At 34.6% G+C, this 16861-nt stretch overlaps 1 protein-coding gene across 1 annotated transcript in view; it reads left to right on the plus strand.

Annotated features, from left to right (window-relative positions):
• The window catches only part of GMCL1 (germ cell-less 1, spermatogenesis associated), a 42245-nt gene that overhangs the window by 12869 nt on the left and 12515 nt on the right, over positions 1-16861 (plus strand). Inside the window, exons 7-11 of the mRNA XM_074341276.1 lie at positions 1383-1467; positions 2984-3074; positions 7118-7255; positions 12783-12852; positions 15598-15673. Of these exons, the coding sequence (XP_074197377.1) occupies positions 1383-1467; positions 2984-3074; positions 7118-7255; positions 12783-12852; positions 15598-15673 (460 nt within the window). The remainder of the gene's footprint in view (positions 1-1382; positions 1468-2983; positions 3075-7117; positions 7256-12782; positions 12853-15597; positions 15674-16861) is intronic.

Genomic DNA, 16861 nt, shown 5'->3' on the forward strand with positions numbered 1-16861 from the left:
AGTTTGCTTATATTCCTTCCTTCCTTCAACAAATAATTCCTGAATGTTTACTATGTGGAAAGGTTCTCTGTTAAGGGCTGTGAAGGAAGCAGAGATGCATATGTCGTGGTCTCTGCCCTCAAGGAGCTTATTTGTAATAATGGAGCTAACATATTTGAGATGGGTCTGAGAAATTGAGGTGGGAATGAACTTTTAAAGGCCATTAGGTTATTCAGTCACTTTGAGGCTTGCACTTCCTTGACAGTGGGGCTTCTGAGACAAGGGTACAGATGTCCCTGGCAGTGTGTGGTGTTCTGATGGAAATGTATGAAACCAAAGGCTTAACATCGCATAGCTTACTGGGATGTCAGTTTTACTGATTTTTTTTTTTCAGAGATGTGGGAAGGGGTAGGAAAGAAGTAAATATTTTTATGTTTAAATATATTGTGAAATAGATGTCAAGTTTCTTTGGACTTAGAAGATGAAATAAAAAATTTAATAGAAGTGTTATTTTTATGACTAGCCTGCTCCTAGATTTCTGGGTCCTTTCTTTCCTCGGCCCTTAAGAGGTACTTTTGTAGAAAAGTTTGAGAAGCATTGTGCTACAAAAAAATTATCACGTAATAATTTCTCAAGGCATAAAGCTCTGTGGTATGTTTAGTTTGAAAGTCATTGAAACATTTTTTTCTCTTTTTTAATTTCTTACTGAGCTTTATCAAAAGGAAGATAAATCATAGTGGTCATCTTAAGAACCCAGATGCTCTTCTGCCTCTTCATGGCTTAAAGGAGGGAAAGAAAAAGGAAAAAAGAAGAGAGAATGGCTAGTGATGTCATTGGCATTCTAAATTTAAACTAACACAAATATTTCTTGATTTTACTCTCCTTAATAGTAATAAAAAGAGGTTTTATGACTAAGCAATTCTCTTAAGCTTAGAAGTGAAAGGTTGCTTTGAAGATATGTCTCTTTCAATGAATTTTGACAAGTTTTGGGTTTGTTTTTTTTTTGTCATTTTTGGGTTTTGTTCTTGGTTTTTTGGTTGTTGTTTTTTTTTACATTAAATGGGGAGGAAAGGGAAACGAAGAAGGCTGCCACTTTATCAGAGCATACTAAAAGTGATCTTACTAGGACCTTGCTTTTAACTTAATTAGTTAGCAGAGCATTGCTCTTTGCTTCCCTATCAGTTCAAGAAAAGACCTTTCACAGCAGACTATCTGAATTAAAAGTATCTTTGTGTTCAGATAGTTTGTTTTGGTCCAAGATTCTTTGTCCTAGGCAAAAAGACTGATGTAATTTTTAATTCCACATTTTCTTTTGATAAAAAGACTTAAAGTTTTCAGTTCCACCAGGATCTTTTAGCTGGTACATGCAGAGAAGCTCACTACTTCTATTTTATCTTTTCTAGTATAAATGTCATGAAACAACTCATTGGTTCATCTAACTTATTTGTGATGCAAGTGGAAATGGATGTATACACAGCCCTTAAAAAGGTATTGGTGTAATGTAGTATGTGTAAGGACATCCCCTCAGCATTGCTTATAATAGTGAAAAACTGGAAACAGCTAGTGTCCAGTGATAAGGGCATGGTTATAGATGTACGAAACGTAAAAGGAAATATGCCAAAATGTTAAAAAGTCTTTATGTTTATGGAGTTGGTATCATGAATCATTTTAATTGTATTCTTTATACTTTTCTTTCCTAGGAATATGTTTCTGTTTTTCCAGTTTTTTTTCAACAGTTAACATGTTATTTACATAATCAGAAATGTTAAAAGTTTTATATGGTTTTCAGAATTGAGCTTTAGCTGATTAATAACTTGATGATGAAATTTTCACACATGCTTTTTCTAGAAAATGTTGAAACTCTTGTAAAGGTCTTTTGTACTTCAGGCATATGTTTCACTTCATCTTCTTGAAAGGTTTCAACATTTTTAATATAATTTTATTTTCACAACTCTCTGAAGAATTAAATCGGCTATTGCTCTTGTTCTGTAGATGATCAGACTTAGACTTCTTGCAGTTACTGAGTGGCACACTTGAGGCAGATCCCAGGTCTGTGAGTTCTAGTCCATTGCCTTTCCCGCTGCATCGGTTCACCTTTAACCTTTTGTCCCTGGCATGGAGTCTACATTAACATGGTTGTGAAATCTGGGTATGAGACACCTTCTAGGTTATGGCACTGGGTTGGTTTGGGTTTTTTGCTAGAGATGAGATTCTAATACTGTTTTTCCTCCAGGAAGTTTATAACTGGGTTAACCAATCATTAAAGGAGGGTAAACAGCCCGTTTCCACCTCTGAGCCACTGGTAGCATTCATTATTCCCTGTTGTAACTGCTTTTATACCAGTGTTGATGATTAAGGCTTACTAGGTGCCAGGCACTACTCCAAGTATGTTACACATATTAATTCTTTTAATGTCCTTGAGGTAGACATATTATCATGCTCATTTTACAAATGAAGAAATTAAAGCCCAGAGAAATTAGGTAATTTCCCTAGCTATGGAGTGATAAGGCCAAGATTTAAAAAAATTCATGCTCTTAACTACTCTGCATACTGTCTCAACAGCAATAAAACAGCACAATAAGAAACTCCTTTTTCCCATATTTAATTTCTTTCTTTTATAATCTCACATAATATGTAGTAACATTGAATTTTTAATTGGTGGGTAGAATAAATGAGTATGTAATTGCTAATATAATATATATACACATACATACATTTACCCTTTTAATATTATAACTACAGTGTATTTAAGATGATAAGTACTTTTCAGGAATTAGCTTATTCCTTATCATACACTCATCTAGTTTTTCTCATTGGACCATGACTAATGCCATGGTGAATTTAAAACTTGTAAGCATGTCATGTTACATTTCTCCTTTCAATTGCTTGGAAAATGGAAATTAAATTTTTTAGATATTATGTTTTAAGGAAGCAGTTTGAAAATGTGAAATCATAAAATAATGGAGTCTTATAATTTTTTTTCTTATTTATTTTTTTAATCCAGTGGATGTTCCTTCAACTTGTGCCTTCTTGGAATGGATCTTTAAAACAGCTTTTGACTGAAACAGATGTCTGGTTTTCTAAGAGGAGAAAAGGTGTGCCTAAAATATTTATTGAGAAGTCTTTTTTCAATTGAAATTTAATTAAAATCAGATCCTGACTTACTTATAAACCTAGAGAATTTTAGAGCTGGAGAAGACATTAGCAGTGATCTGATTCACCCCCTCATTTACACTGAGAAAACTGAGGCTGGATAAAACAGATTTAGAAGAGTTCATAGTGTCCTCTTTTTTTTTTTTTTAAGATTCCACATATGAGTGATATGGTATTTTTCTTTCTCTTTCTGGTTTACTTCACTTAGAATGACAATCTCTAGGTCCATGCATGTTGCTGCAAATGGCATTATTTTATTCTTTTTTATGGCATAGTAGTATTCCGTTGTATAAATATACCATAGCTTCTTTATCCAGTCATCTGTCGATGGACATTTAGGTTGCTTCCATGGCTACTGTACACCAAAAATTGACACATTGTAATTGACTGTACTTCAATTTAAAAAAAAAAAAACAGATTTAGAAAAAAATTTTAATGGCCCACAGGTGCAAAGAAGTGCATAAAAGTCATAATCCTTAATTCATGATTTTCTTAGTTCACTGTCATTTTTGGTCCATATATGGCCACCATTTTCATTTATTTTTAGTAATTTATTGACCCTCAGTGAACTGATCTTTATTTGACTTCACTTCAAGCACTAGAACATTAATAACTTCAGTCAATTCATGCTTCTTTCCTATTGTGTCCCTTAGACTTTCTCCAACCACTATCTTGAATTTTGTGTTCATTATTCCCTTGCTTTTAAAAAATACTATTACTGCATTTTGCACATATGTCTTAACATACATTTGTATCATGGTGATATGCTGGTAAGCTGGCTGTCTAAAAAAATAATCATCTACTTGTAGCATTTTAAAATTTTTTGTGATACACATTCTCCCACCATGGCTGATTTCAAGCTCCAACCTGACACCACCGAGTGCAGAGTTGGAAAGAAATGCGTACCGTCAGCTCATATGAGCAAGCCAGCACAGCGCTGAAAACATACCTTGTTTTTGTTGTTATTGAGCTATTTTATATTATGGTATTGATTTTCATTTCCTTGAAAATTAAAGAGACTGAACAGCTTTTTTTGTGTTCATTGGCCATATGTTTCCTCTTCATGAAATGTCTGTTCAAGTCTCTTTTCTATTTTAATATTGTATTTGTCTTTTCTTACTAATTTGTGGGCATTCTTTTTTTTTATTTTAAGACTTTTGTTAGAGCAGTTTCAGATTCCCAACAAAATTAACAGGAAGGTGTTACAGAGATTTCTCATAATCCACTACCCCCGCTGCTGATTTGTGGCATTCTTTATATATCCTTAATGACCAGTGCTTTGTCATAAGTAAATGTTGCATGTATCTCCCTGTTTGTAAACGTTTTTACTTTCTTAAAGATGTCTTTTTTTAATGTCTTCTTTTGAATTCTTTTTTTTTAATGTTTATTTTTATTTATTTACTTTCTGGGAGGAGGTAATTAAATTTCCTTTTTTTTTTTTTTTTTTTTTTTTTGATGAAGATACTGGGGATTGAACCCAGGACCTCGTGCATGCTAGACATGCACTCTACCACTGAGCTATACCCTCCCCTAAAAGATGTCTTTTGATGAATAGAAGTTCTGAATTTTAAAGTTAAGTGCACTTTTGTCTTGTTAAATAAATTCTGTAGAATTATTTTATGTAGTAGGATTTCCTAGCTAATTTTTTTCCTTCAAGCTCGTGAACCAAAAATGTGTAAAATCAGTAAAATCTTAACTTGATTTACTTGAAGAACAAAACGCTAAACTTCTGTCTTAAATTATACTTTAGGGCCACACTATGGCAATTTAATAAGGATTTGAGAAGTTATAAAGGAAAAAAGTAGATGAGAAAATTTAAGTGAAAAAAACAGATTAAAAACCGAAAAAGACAAGGAAGGTGGAGAAGCTAAAAAGACAAAGGGACTCAATGGAACCAGCAGGTGTTAGGTAAATGTTGACATAAATTTAGGTTCATTTGAGCTCCAGCTGGATTAACCACAGCAGTCCATCAGGAGAGAAATTACTCTGTAGCCTGAGTGGCAGAAACTAGAATAGGAAGCCATGGTCTCTTCTGATTTTCCCACTGCAAGCTCCGTCCCAGCCTCAGTGATGTGAAAGTACACAGTTTAAGATGACATTTCAGGGAAACCTTTCTTGCACAAGGCAGTATGTCTAATGCCCTTGTTTTTCAGTGAGGACTTTATAAGTTTATTTCAAACAGTTTTTAAATTATAAAAGTAATGAATACTCAGGAAGTAAGACCAAAAAAATCACTCATGGTCCCCTCACCCATTATACTGTAATATAGTTCTCTTAGATCTTCTTGATTATTTGACTTTTCAGATATATATGGGTTAGGACTATGAGAACAATAGAAATTTAGAAATTTTTCTGCACAGTTGTACGTATGGATTGCTACTGAATTTGGCTGGTGCCATTGGTGCCATTAGTATGGCCGCATTTGGTCAGCTAGAATCTTTGAAACATTTTTTTAATTCTATAAATTCTTACAAAAGTAAATGAGGCAATATCTTGCATGCCCTTAAAGAAGAGGTTTCATGGGATAATTTCCAGATTTCTATGAGACAGTCTAGGTTTTTATATGGGTTTTTTTGGGGGGGTGGGAGGAGGTAATTAGGTTGGTTTATTTATTTTTAATGGAGGTAATGGGGATTGAGCCCAGGACCTCATGCATGCTAAGCACACATTCTTAGCCAGTGAGCTCTACCCTCCCCCCCTCTCTATGAGACAATCTAGAATTAGATTTTTATAACTTGCTCATGTGATGGAATCAGTACCTGTAAGTACATTGTGTATTCTCAATACAACCCATGATATTTACACATTTAATTCCACATATGAACTAGAGCTAATGTTATTTTTTTTAAAAAAAAAAGATGACATAAAATCCACAGTTACATGGCTATTATGTAGATAATCAAAGTTAACTATTAATCTTTTTAATGAGCTCACTGCTTTCGTTTGCTTTGACTTTAGGCAGGTGTCAAAGGAATACAAAAAATATATGGGATAAAAACTTGAGAAGTGTGAAAATTCTTTAGATTAACTTGTCTTTTTGCAATTTTGAGGAAAAAATTACTTTAGTGGGCAACACCTTTCTGGTTTACAGCAAACCTGTATTCCATATGGAATGTAGTTTGAGACAGTCTACAGTCTTAACTCTCAACTTTTATTTGCTATCCGCAACAGGGCTGAGTCCACTCCCATGGGTATACTTTGTATCAGAAAGCAGGCTAGGGCTTATGTACAGGTCCCTGCGTGATAGCAGAAACTCCAGACCTTTCCTTCCCACTCGTGAAAGCACCTTGGAGTGCAACTGAGAGTAACTGTCTTTAGAAATAGCCTTGAATTCTCTATAAAAGAAAAAATATTCATATTCTTTATAAACAAATTATTTTAACAAATACTACCCATATGTTGCAAATCCATAGCTACACTGTCTTTGTATCTTATTTTGTATTTTTGTAGAGAATGAATGTATTGAGTAGTGTTCATCACATGTAACTAAAGCATAAATTAGAAGAATCCCAAGAGATGTTGCATGTCCTGTGATTCTTATGAAGACCCTTGAGTGAGGCATTTGGACTCAAGAGTTCCACTGGACTGTTCAGTCCTGGGGGAAAGGAATTCTGGAAAGATACCCTAACCACCATTCTCAAGCCTTCCTTTCTCACCTTGTGTTCTGTCAGCTCCAAACCCCAGAAAGGTTTCAGTTGAATTCCCAGCCTAAGGGTCTAATTAGGACCAAAGTTAATATCCTGGGGCTTTTCTCTAAGCCCCCCAAGTTTTTTATCTACATACATGAAGTTTATAAAATCCTTGAAAATTTTGAAACTAGCTTATTTGTATTCTAATAGACGTGTGTGTGTGTGTGTGTGTGTGTGTGTCCCTGCCCATTAAAAACATTTAGGAATAAATAAATAAATTGATTTGAAAAGAACGGCTGTTCAATTTAAGCTGGTTTTTTGGGGGTGGGGTTTTGACTTTTTTTTTTTTTTAACAGATTGTGAAGGTATGGCCTTCCTTGAAACTGAGCAAGGAAAACCATTTGTGTCAGTATTCAGACATTTACGGTTACAGTATATTATCAGTGATTTGGCCTCGGCAAGAATTATTGAACAAGATTCTCTAGTACCTTCAGGTAAGAATATGATGAAATTATGATTTTTAAGTAACATCTTTCCGATTATAATAATAATATATATCATAGAAAAGAATAATGAAGAAAATAGAAATTATCCTTAATTCCAATAAGGTATACATTTTTATACCAAAGCAGAATCATACCATATAAATAATTTTCTGTGTTCACATTATATATTGTGAGTATTTTCCCATATCATTAAATACTTTTCAGAACATTTAAATGTATAGTATTCTACAATGTGATTGTTCTTTAATTTGTTTAACTAGTACATTATTTTGGACCAGACTTTTTAAAAAGACTTTGGAAGTATTATTTAAAGGTCATAACTGCTTTTTCTGTTAACACTCCTTAAATTTGCTATTTTCTGGGGTTTTTTTCCTTATTCTAGTTTTTTTTTTTTAATTTCTTTTTTATTGAAGTATAGTCAATGTACAATGCTGTGTCAGTTTCTGGTGTACAGCATAATGTTTCATTCATACATATACGTACATGTATTTATTTTCATATTCTTTCTGTCTCTTAAGACACCTTGCTGACAGAGGGTTGGCAGGCCAAGTAGTCATGGTTCCAACCCCTCAATGCCCTTTCCAAATCATTATTGCATATGATCCACCTCACCCTCTAGTCTTTCTCTTCTAACCCCTAGTCATTCTTCTACATTCATTTAAGACTTGGACACTTGATTTCTGTCTGCATCTCCACCCCTGTTCAGTAACATAATGTGTCCGTGTTATCATTCCATTTAATACCCTAGCCCCCTAGTAATTTGACCTCAACTCCTATAACACATTTCTTTGCTGATCATTAACCACTTGCCACCTATGAATCTTATTGTGACCCAGAATTTTTCAGCATCACAATTCCAGTAGTTTTCAGGCTCTGTGAACTTCTAACATGTTCATAGACTCATTCCTTTTACACTATTGTTTGATTTCCAGTCCATTTTAAGCCCTCCAGTTTCTGCCAGTCTTTCAGACTTCCCTGCCTTTTCTTCCTTTCCAGCCTGGATTTCACAGTAGATCATCTGAACCACTCTTTCTCACGATTGCCTTTGTCTTCCTACTTGACAGAATTCTAAAACTTAAGTAAACCTTCTTTGTTCCTATAGCTTCTGCTCTGTGCTGAGCACTGCTCCAGAGCATTCTGTAACTTCTGTAATGATGCCTCTACGAGCATATTTCAGTGCTAAGCTTGGACCTTGGGACTCTTTACGCTCCTTCACTTGGTCACTCCTCTTTGATCTGCGTTAGCAGTTACGTATCAGACCTCTGCCACCCTGTTCAAGCTTCCTCTCCAATCACTCCACTGTCAGTATGGGAACTCTCCTTTTTTTATATAAATTTTAGGTAATCAGGCAAAAATTTGTTCAGATTCCTAGTCTTCTTCCTCTGACCTTCCTGACCCATCCCCAGAAGCTGGGGTGCTCCCTTCTTATTTAAGCCAACCTTCTACTGTGTTCATAATCCTATCACTTCCTGTTCTGGAATTTCAAGCTGTCATTTAATAATCTGGATTTTCAACCTTTCCCCACCTGTCCTCCCTCAGCTTATAAATACAATCAAATCTCTTATTAAAAAACAAAACAAACCTCCCCCTGCCTTGACCCTGAGTCCCCTTCGTAGTAACCACTCCTCTCCCTCACAGTCACCTTCTTCAGAGCAGTCTGCAGTTGCTGTCTCCATCGCCTCACCTTTCAGGCATTTCTCAACCCACTGCAGTCTATCTTTTGTCCCCACTGTTCCGCTGAAACTTTCTAGCAGAAGATAGGATTGTCCTGTTTGTAAAATTTAGTGACCTCTTGTTAGTCTTATTTTAACTTCTCTAGCATTTTATGTCATGTTAGTTTTTTCTTGAAATTCTCCACAGTACTGCTTTAGTTTACAACTACTATACTCTCCTGCTTCTTTTCCTATCTCTCTGACCATTCCTCCTCTTTTGCTTTTGTAAGCTTCTTCTCTTACTCTGCCCACGTTTTAACTTCCTAAGGGTGCCCTTGGCCAACTGATCTTTTCATTCTGTATAGTGTCCCAGAGTGACTTCCTTCATTCATATGACTTACTGAAAGATTCCAATTCTGCCCTCTCCCCTGAGTTTCATACTTGGATGTCCAACTGCTGTCTAGCCACCTATAACTTGCTTTAGTTCATCTATTCAAAACAGTACTTATAACTTTGCCCTCCAGCCCCAGTCCCTACATTTTTTCTTCCCCTGTTCCCTGTATCAGCGTCACTAGTAACCCACCCAGCCTCACAAAAATAGCAAAATCCTGGAGGTCATCCTGTCCTCCTCAGACTCTTCCTCCACGTCCATTCACCATGTCCTGTAGATTTTTTTCATAGATAATTCTCAGACTCACCTCCTTTTTTTTGCCTACTAGCACTCCCTTGTTTAAGATGTCATCATCATCTCTTGCTAGATTACTGTAGTACAAAATATATCTGTGTCCTGGCTGGACTATGAGGGCCATATGTTGTTCATCTTTTTCTCTCTGGGACATAGTACAGTGCTTGACAGGTAGGCACTCAGTTGGTGTGAACTAAACTTGTTTTCTAAAACATACTCGCTTACTTATGGCCTAATACTGCGTTTACTCTATCAGATAAGTTTAGATTCTAGCCCCTATCCTAAGAACTTTAAAGGAGAGGAGGAAAAGTAAACAAATGTGTGTAGATTCTTCACAGTGTCCCAGGTAACACACCAGATTATGCACTTAACACCTATTAAGTAAGATAATCTTGGAAATTTATCAAGGCAGTTGTCCCCATTTTACAGATGAAGTGAAGTATAACTATCCTGTCACGCAGCTAGTGAGAAGCAGAGCTCCAATGTAATCTCAAGTCTTTCTTATTCTAGAGCCCTTATTTTTTTTTCACTACATCTTACTGGTTACTGAAAAAAATTCTACTGTGTCTAATCTCTTTAAGTTTATATGTCCAGTTGTAGAAACGTAAGCAGTAACCGAATCACCATTCTTTTGAGTATGCTAAATTTTTTAGCTCTTGATAACAAAGTAATGAAATAGATTTTTTTTCCCCCTTATTTTGCATTATGGGCAAGAAAATGGCTATTCTTGTAACTTTTTGTATAAGGAATTACTGTTGTGGGAATAATGGGAAAACTTAATGCTTGATATTTTTGTAAGGTAAATAGAGATGATAACTGTTAAAGCAGTATGAGTTTTATGAAAAAAAGTTACTTAAAATGAAAAAGCGTTTAAATCTATGTAATTAGTTTTATTCAGAAAATAGCTTTGGATTACTCAGTACAGTAAATTTTTCATCTTTTGGAACTAGATTTATGTTACTATACATGAGTCTCTTTTAGCCAAACTTTCCCACAATTTTCTATTAATATTTTATACCTAGATGCTCTGTGCAAATTATTTTATTTATCCATCTAGGAATTTTTTTTATTATGTAGACTCTTTGTCCTTCACCTTCAGTATCTACATCTGACTTACATGTTTCATGTAACAGTTAACCGGTAGGCTCTTTTTTACTATAAGCTTTACCAGTTGTGAGTAGATTTTTGTATGTGTATATATCTGCATATACACTTTTTCTTTCGTTTAAACAATAAAATACTGAGCAAGTTATCTTTCTGTTTGTTTTTTAAAGTTTTGTAAATCTCAGACATTTTTCAAATAGCATGCTTTTGGAGGTGCCCTTCCCCATGTTCTTAGTGTAAGACAAGAGAATAATCTAAGTAAATTCATTCTGACTTACCTCATTTATTCTACTGGAAAAATACCGCGTTCACATTCAAAACTGCTGAGATTAGATCTGCAGCTGCTGATTCATGGCACTGTCAAATGCCACCTTTATGTGCCTCTGTGACTTTTTATTTTGGACTTTGGTCTGATAAAATTTAAAATAAGTACTTAAACTTGTTTTCACTGAGTGGAAGTTTCTTGAAGGCATTTTTCCAGAATCTTTCCACTGAACACTCACTCTACCAAAAACGATTCTGGCAAACTCTGCTTAGAGTATCTGCCTTTTGGAGATGTGTCTGCATATAATTATATTAAAACTCTGTACAGAAAGACTTGTTTCACTTATAGTTTATCAAGGATTTCCCTGAAACACTGAATTTGAACTAGTGTTCAATTGACTTATTTTTGTGCTGCTGCTGCTGGGTGAACTACCAGTGACCAGAAAGGTTTCTAGTTTGGCTTTTTACTCTTTTGATTCAGGCAAGAAAGGATGGACAAAATTGTATACCCATGTTTTTTAACTTGTTAAAAATGCTTTTGGCTTTAAAGGAGATTATTCAAAGTTGTTGAAACTAAAATTTTAAAAAGTTTTCATTGGATACAGCTTCGTGATACTAAAGAATATGAATGTGTAACACTTTCATTCCGTTTTTATAAATGAATCATTAAAAAGCCATATTCTATGTCAAGATCAGTGAATTTCAAACTGCAGGCAGTAGCGGGTTGAGAAATCATTTTAATGGGAAGTCATTAGCTTGGTTTTTTTAATAAAATATGATAAAACGGAATTTAAAAATCCAAATACATTGCAAGTAAAATAACACAATATGTGTGTAGGTATTCTGAGTCACACTAGCTACTAGTCTTTACCAACTGAAGATGACTTGTCTATGGCCTGTATATTTAGCAGTTATTCCTTATAATAGCAACAATATTATTTGGGGAGAAAGAAACATTCAGAAGTGTATTTATAGAGAATTTTAAGGAAAGACACCAAGAAATCGGTGGAAGTCATCTGGATACTTCTATCAGGCAAAGACTTGAGAAGTGAAAAATCCAGATTTTAATTGCACTAGGGTTTTTCAAACCCTTCCTTTCAGTAGAGATAGAGAAATCATTTAACTTAAAAGTTTAAAAAACTAAATAAGAGCAGAAAAATAAATATGGTGCTAAGCCAGATCTACTTATGTTTTTAATAAATACATTTTTGTATAAAATAATTAAAATTTCAGCTTACACAGTATCATTTTGTACAAAAAATTTGTTTATTGGGGGAAAATATCTATATTATTATATTCCATTTAGAATAAATTAAAATGACTATCTAAAAATAATATGTCAGAATTATTTTTGGGGTGTGCATGATTCATCTAATAATTTAGAGATGGTTCATTTCTCATTAATTAGTTGTTTATAGATAATTTAATAAAGGAACAATTCATTCTTTAGTTTTCTATTAAAACTTGTAAAAACAAAAATATTGCTTTAGATATGTTTCTCACAGATGAAAATTATCTATGAAAAGGAAACTATTAAATACAAGAATATACTTTTAACTAGAGATTTAAATATATGTAATCTAAGTAGAGTCTGTCTTAAGGCAAAGCAAAATAACATTTACCACTTTAAAAATCATTCAGCCATATTGGTATAACATTGTAAAACATAAATTACCAGTTTAATTATTGCTGTTTTAAACTTGAGTTTTAAACTGGTAACAATTTTACCAACTACTTAAAATTTTTAAGTCCTTTTTATTTTTTCATGTTTATTATTATTCTTATTATTGTATTTATTTTTACATTTTAGAATGGCTGTCTTCTGTGTATAAACAGCAGTGGCTTGCTATGCTCCGGGCAGAACAGGACAGTGAGGTGGGGTAAGTATGTTACATCATACCATTGTTCATTTAAAAAAAAAAAAAACCTTAAAAAAAATTTTTGTTGAAATATAGTTGACTTATAATATTGTGTTAGTTTCAGGTATACAGCAAAGTGATTCAGTTATAGATTTTTTTTTTCAGATCGGTTTCCATTATAGATTATTATAAGATACTGAATATAGTTCCCTGTGCTATACAGTAGATCCTTGTTGCTTTATTATTTTGTGTATAGTAATTTGTATCTGTTAATCCCATACTCTTAATCTGTTCCTCCCTTTCTTCCCTTTTGGTAGCCGTAAGTTTGTTTTCTCATCTTTGATTGTTTCTGTTTTGTATGTAGATTCATTTGTGTTATTTTTTAGATTTCACATACAAGTGACATCTTATTTCTTTGTCTGACTTACTTCACTTCGTATGATAATCTCTAGGTCCATCCATGGTGCTGCAAATGGCATTGTTTCATACTTTTGATGGCTGAGAAATAGTCCATTGTGTGTGTATGTGTATATGTATGTATATATAAACATACATACATATATACACAGAAGTACTTCCACACTTATTATTTGCTGTTTATACTGGCTCCTTGGTACAGGCAGTGTGAAGGCAGTGTGAATCCACCTGTGAGTATATAGAAAGGCTTTACATTTGATTTTTTTCTGCCTCTGATCCCTTTTAATTTATTTTTATACACCGGAGAACTTGCTGAGATAATAGTCTAGTTGTGTTTATGTTTAAACAGTTAAGTGTATGAAAGGGTTCTATAAACTCATGACAATGATCACAAGATTATTATCAAGTGTTCTTAGCTTCTACTTTATTTGTAATTTATATCCCACCTTTTCCCAGATGTATTCACAGCATACTTACCTTGCACAAAAACAGTAAGGTTGTTGAAATAAAAATAATAACCCCTCCCCAAAAAATAAGAGTTATTTAATGGAATTCAGATTTACAGCATTTTGTGATTGATGTATAACATATTTTATAAATCATCCTACTTCTTTTGTATATATTCAGTTTTTAAATGTTGAATGTGATTTATTTTTCAAGATTTTTTTCATCTATATCCTTTTTGAGTTTAATGTAGGGCCTCACCTAAGAGACTGAGCTAGAATTGGTGGTTTTCTTTCCCTCAGAAGTATATGAGTGTCTGGCCCCTAATGACACACTCTAGTCCTCAGATGCTACGCATCCGCTCACTCCTGCAAGGCACTCCCTGGATTCTAGGTAATAATCTAGTAAAGTCTCCCTCCAGGGCTTCCCTCTTCTAAACTCTTCCACGTTTCCAACAGGATTGTCTTCCTAACTAGAACTGTGCGTTCACTTCCCTGCCTGAATACATCCAGGGACATTTGGTGATTGTTAGGGATTATTGCTTTATGTGTGACGTAGATTGTGTTAACGTTTTTTAAGTCCTTATCTTTAAGAAATACATGCTGAAGTATTTATAGATTAAAGGGTGCGATGTCTGGAGGGTCAACCTCAAAATAATCAGTTGGGAGGAATGTGGGGCGATGTGGGGTGGGAGTAAAACTAAAACAAGATTATTGAATCTGGACGATGAGAAAATTTGGCTCATTATGGTATTTTCTTTACTTTTACATGGTTGAAATGTTTCCTAAGAAAAAATGTTAAAGTAACAACAAACGCCTGGGAATTCTCTATCGTCTACAGGATGAGTTAAAGCTCCTACTAATGTGGCCTGTGGGGCCTTCAACAGTCTCTTCCAAATGCTTTCTTCATCTCCTCTCAGGCTCATTTTAGGCTCTAGCTGCACCAGATTCTTCATACATTTGCTTTCCCTTCATGCTCCAGGCCCTTTTTACCTACTGTTCCTTCTACCTGGAATGTCCTTCCTCTGCACAGAGTTCACCCCTGAGCTCTAACCCCAACAAACTCCCTCTCAGGCACAGATAATACTTCCTCTGTGATGATCCTCACTCTAACCCCAGGCAGTGAATCTGTGCCTTCTTCATGCTCTTAACGTCCATTCTCTCCGTATTTTTATATCATTACTTATGTCTGTTTCCCTACTAGATTGAGCTCTTGCATGTCAAAGACACGTCTTAGTAGATTTATTTACATTTAATATATTTATTTGATGATGATGATGATGGCCCCAGTATCTAGGTAGTTAATAAATGCTTTATATGAATGAATATATTATATTGCTTTTACCATTTGGAATTCTAAGCTAATAATAATGTCATTATATTATTACATCCTGAAATAACAAAGTTTCTTTTCATTGATTAAGGTTTTTAAAGTAAGGGGCCAAGTAAAGATTAATTGATAAAATCCTACAGCTGTTTTGTATTAAATACTCAGTTTGGTTGTACTACCTAAAAAATGGCTCATATGTGAAACAGTAATATCAAATGGTAGCTGATCTTAAATAATAGATTTTAATTTATTTTACTTAGTTGTTAGACTTTAAGTGTTTTATTTTCTTGGTAAGCAGAATTTCTCACAGATTTTTTTTTCCTCTTCTCTGGTTTTACTGAGCCCTAGTGAAAGTATTCTGGAAGTCAGGGCAGTAAGTGAAGCATTAAAGATTTAAAATTTTTTTATTTAGCAAAGGTAATGGGCGAGATTTAAACACTGAATTTGATTTTCATCTGTGCCACAAAATTTTATTTTTAAATCTAGTAGCAAGTTTTTCCTTTTAAATGACAATTATTTTTCAAGTTTCAGTTGTCTGTTTTCTATGAGATTTCATGTCTTAATGTGTATTTCTAGGCCTCAAGAAATCAATAAAGAAGAACTGGAGGGAAATAGCATGAGGTGTGGTAGAAAGCTTGCCAAAGATGGTGAAGTAAGTATGTGCTGTAACTCTTCATATTCTTACACTAATTGTTACACTATTCGTGCAAAATACACAGTAATAACCACGATCCATGTCATACCTCAGAAGAGCTTTTTGGGTGTAGTTTCTGTAACATGATCTCCTGGGCAAGGAGCTACGTGCTCAGTGGTGATTCAGTCTTACTTGAGACTGTTGAACATTTTGGGTGTAGATAAGGGATATGAGAAGCGGATCCCTCAGCAATCCAGAAATTAAGATAAAGAAGTCAAATGGGAGCTGTTCCATAGTCTTCGGAGTGAGTTTTTCTATTTTACAGTTACCCTAGGTCAGAGGCATTCAAACCCTTTGACTGCTACCCACATTAAGAATTAGGTTTTTCATGACCACCCAGTATAAATGCATAGAAATGAAACAAAAGTGTCATAGAACAATGCTCACAGCTGCTGTGTCCTAAGATTTATTTCTACTTAATTTTTCAAAACAGCTGATTCTAACTCATTGATTTTACTAAAGAGACATGAACTACATTTTTTTAAAACTCCACCCTAACTTAATTGTAATTTTCATCTTAAAAAAGAAATTGAGCCTCATTTAGATAACCATTTTGGTTATTTTTCTTCAATTTTTCCTTATTTTACTTTAATTTTAAAAAGATTATTTTGTTTGCGTTAAGAGTTGTGATAAATGTTCAGAGTATGGAAAGGGGATCGTATTTCCTTTATTCCTCAGTCCTCGTTGCTGCTTCCAGACCTCGTTCCACTGTCACCCCTAGCTGAGTCACAGCTCCTTTGAAGCACGTGCTTCTGCAGCACCACTCGCCGCTCCTACTGCGGTCACCACGCACGGGGCTCACTGGCTTGCCTTGTCAGTTCTTGCCTCGTCACTCTTGTTGATTTTTAGTACCTGTTCCCTGACCTGCCTTCCCTCAGTGGTCTTGTGCTCCACCCTGACTCAGGTCCCCATTTCCTGTGAGCGTATCCTCAGTTTTTGTATTACTAATTAAGATACCCCTTCAAAATCTCCATTTCAAGCAGCCATTTGCAGACTCTACCTCCTGTTATCTTTCCAGTGCTCTCCCTCTGGTGCCTGGACCCCCCACACACAACTTTTAACCCCCACTGGCACGTACAGTACATTGTTCTTACTGTCTTGTCCCCATCACCCTCTCGCCACATCCTTGCTTCTTTCTTTACTTAA

This window comes from Camelus bactrianus, chromosome 15 (assembly GCF_048773025.1).
Source record: "Camelus bactrianus isolate YW-2024 breed Bactrian camel chromosome 15, ASM4877302v1, whole genome shotgun sequence".
Lineage (NCBI taxonomy): Eukaryota > Metazoa > Chordata > Mammalia > Artiodactyla > Camelidae > Camelus > Camelus bactrianus.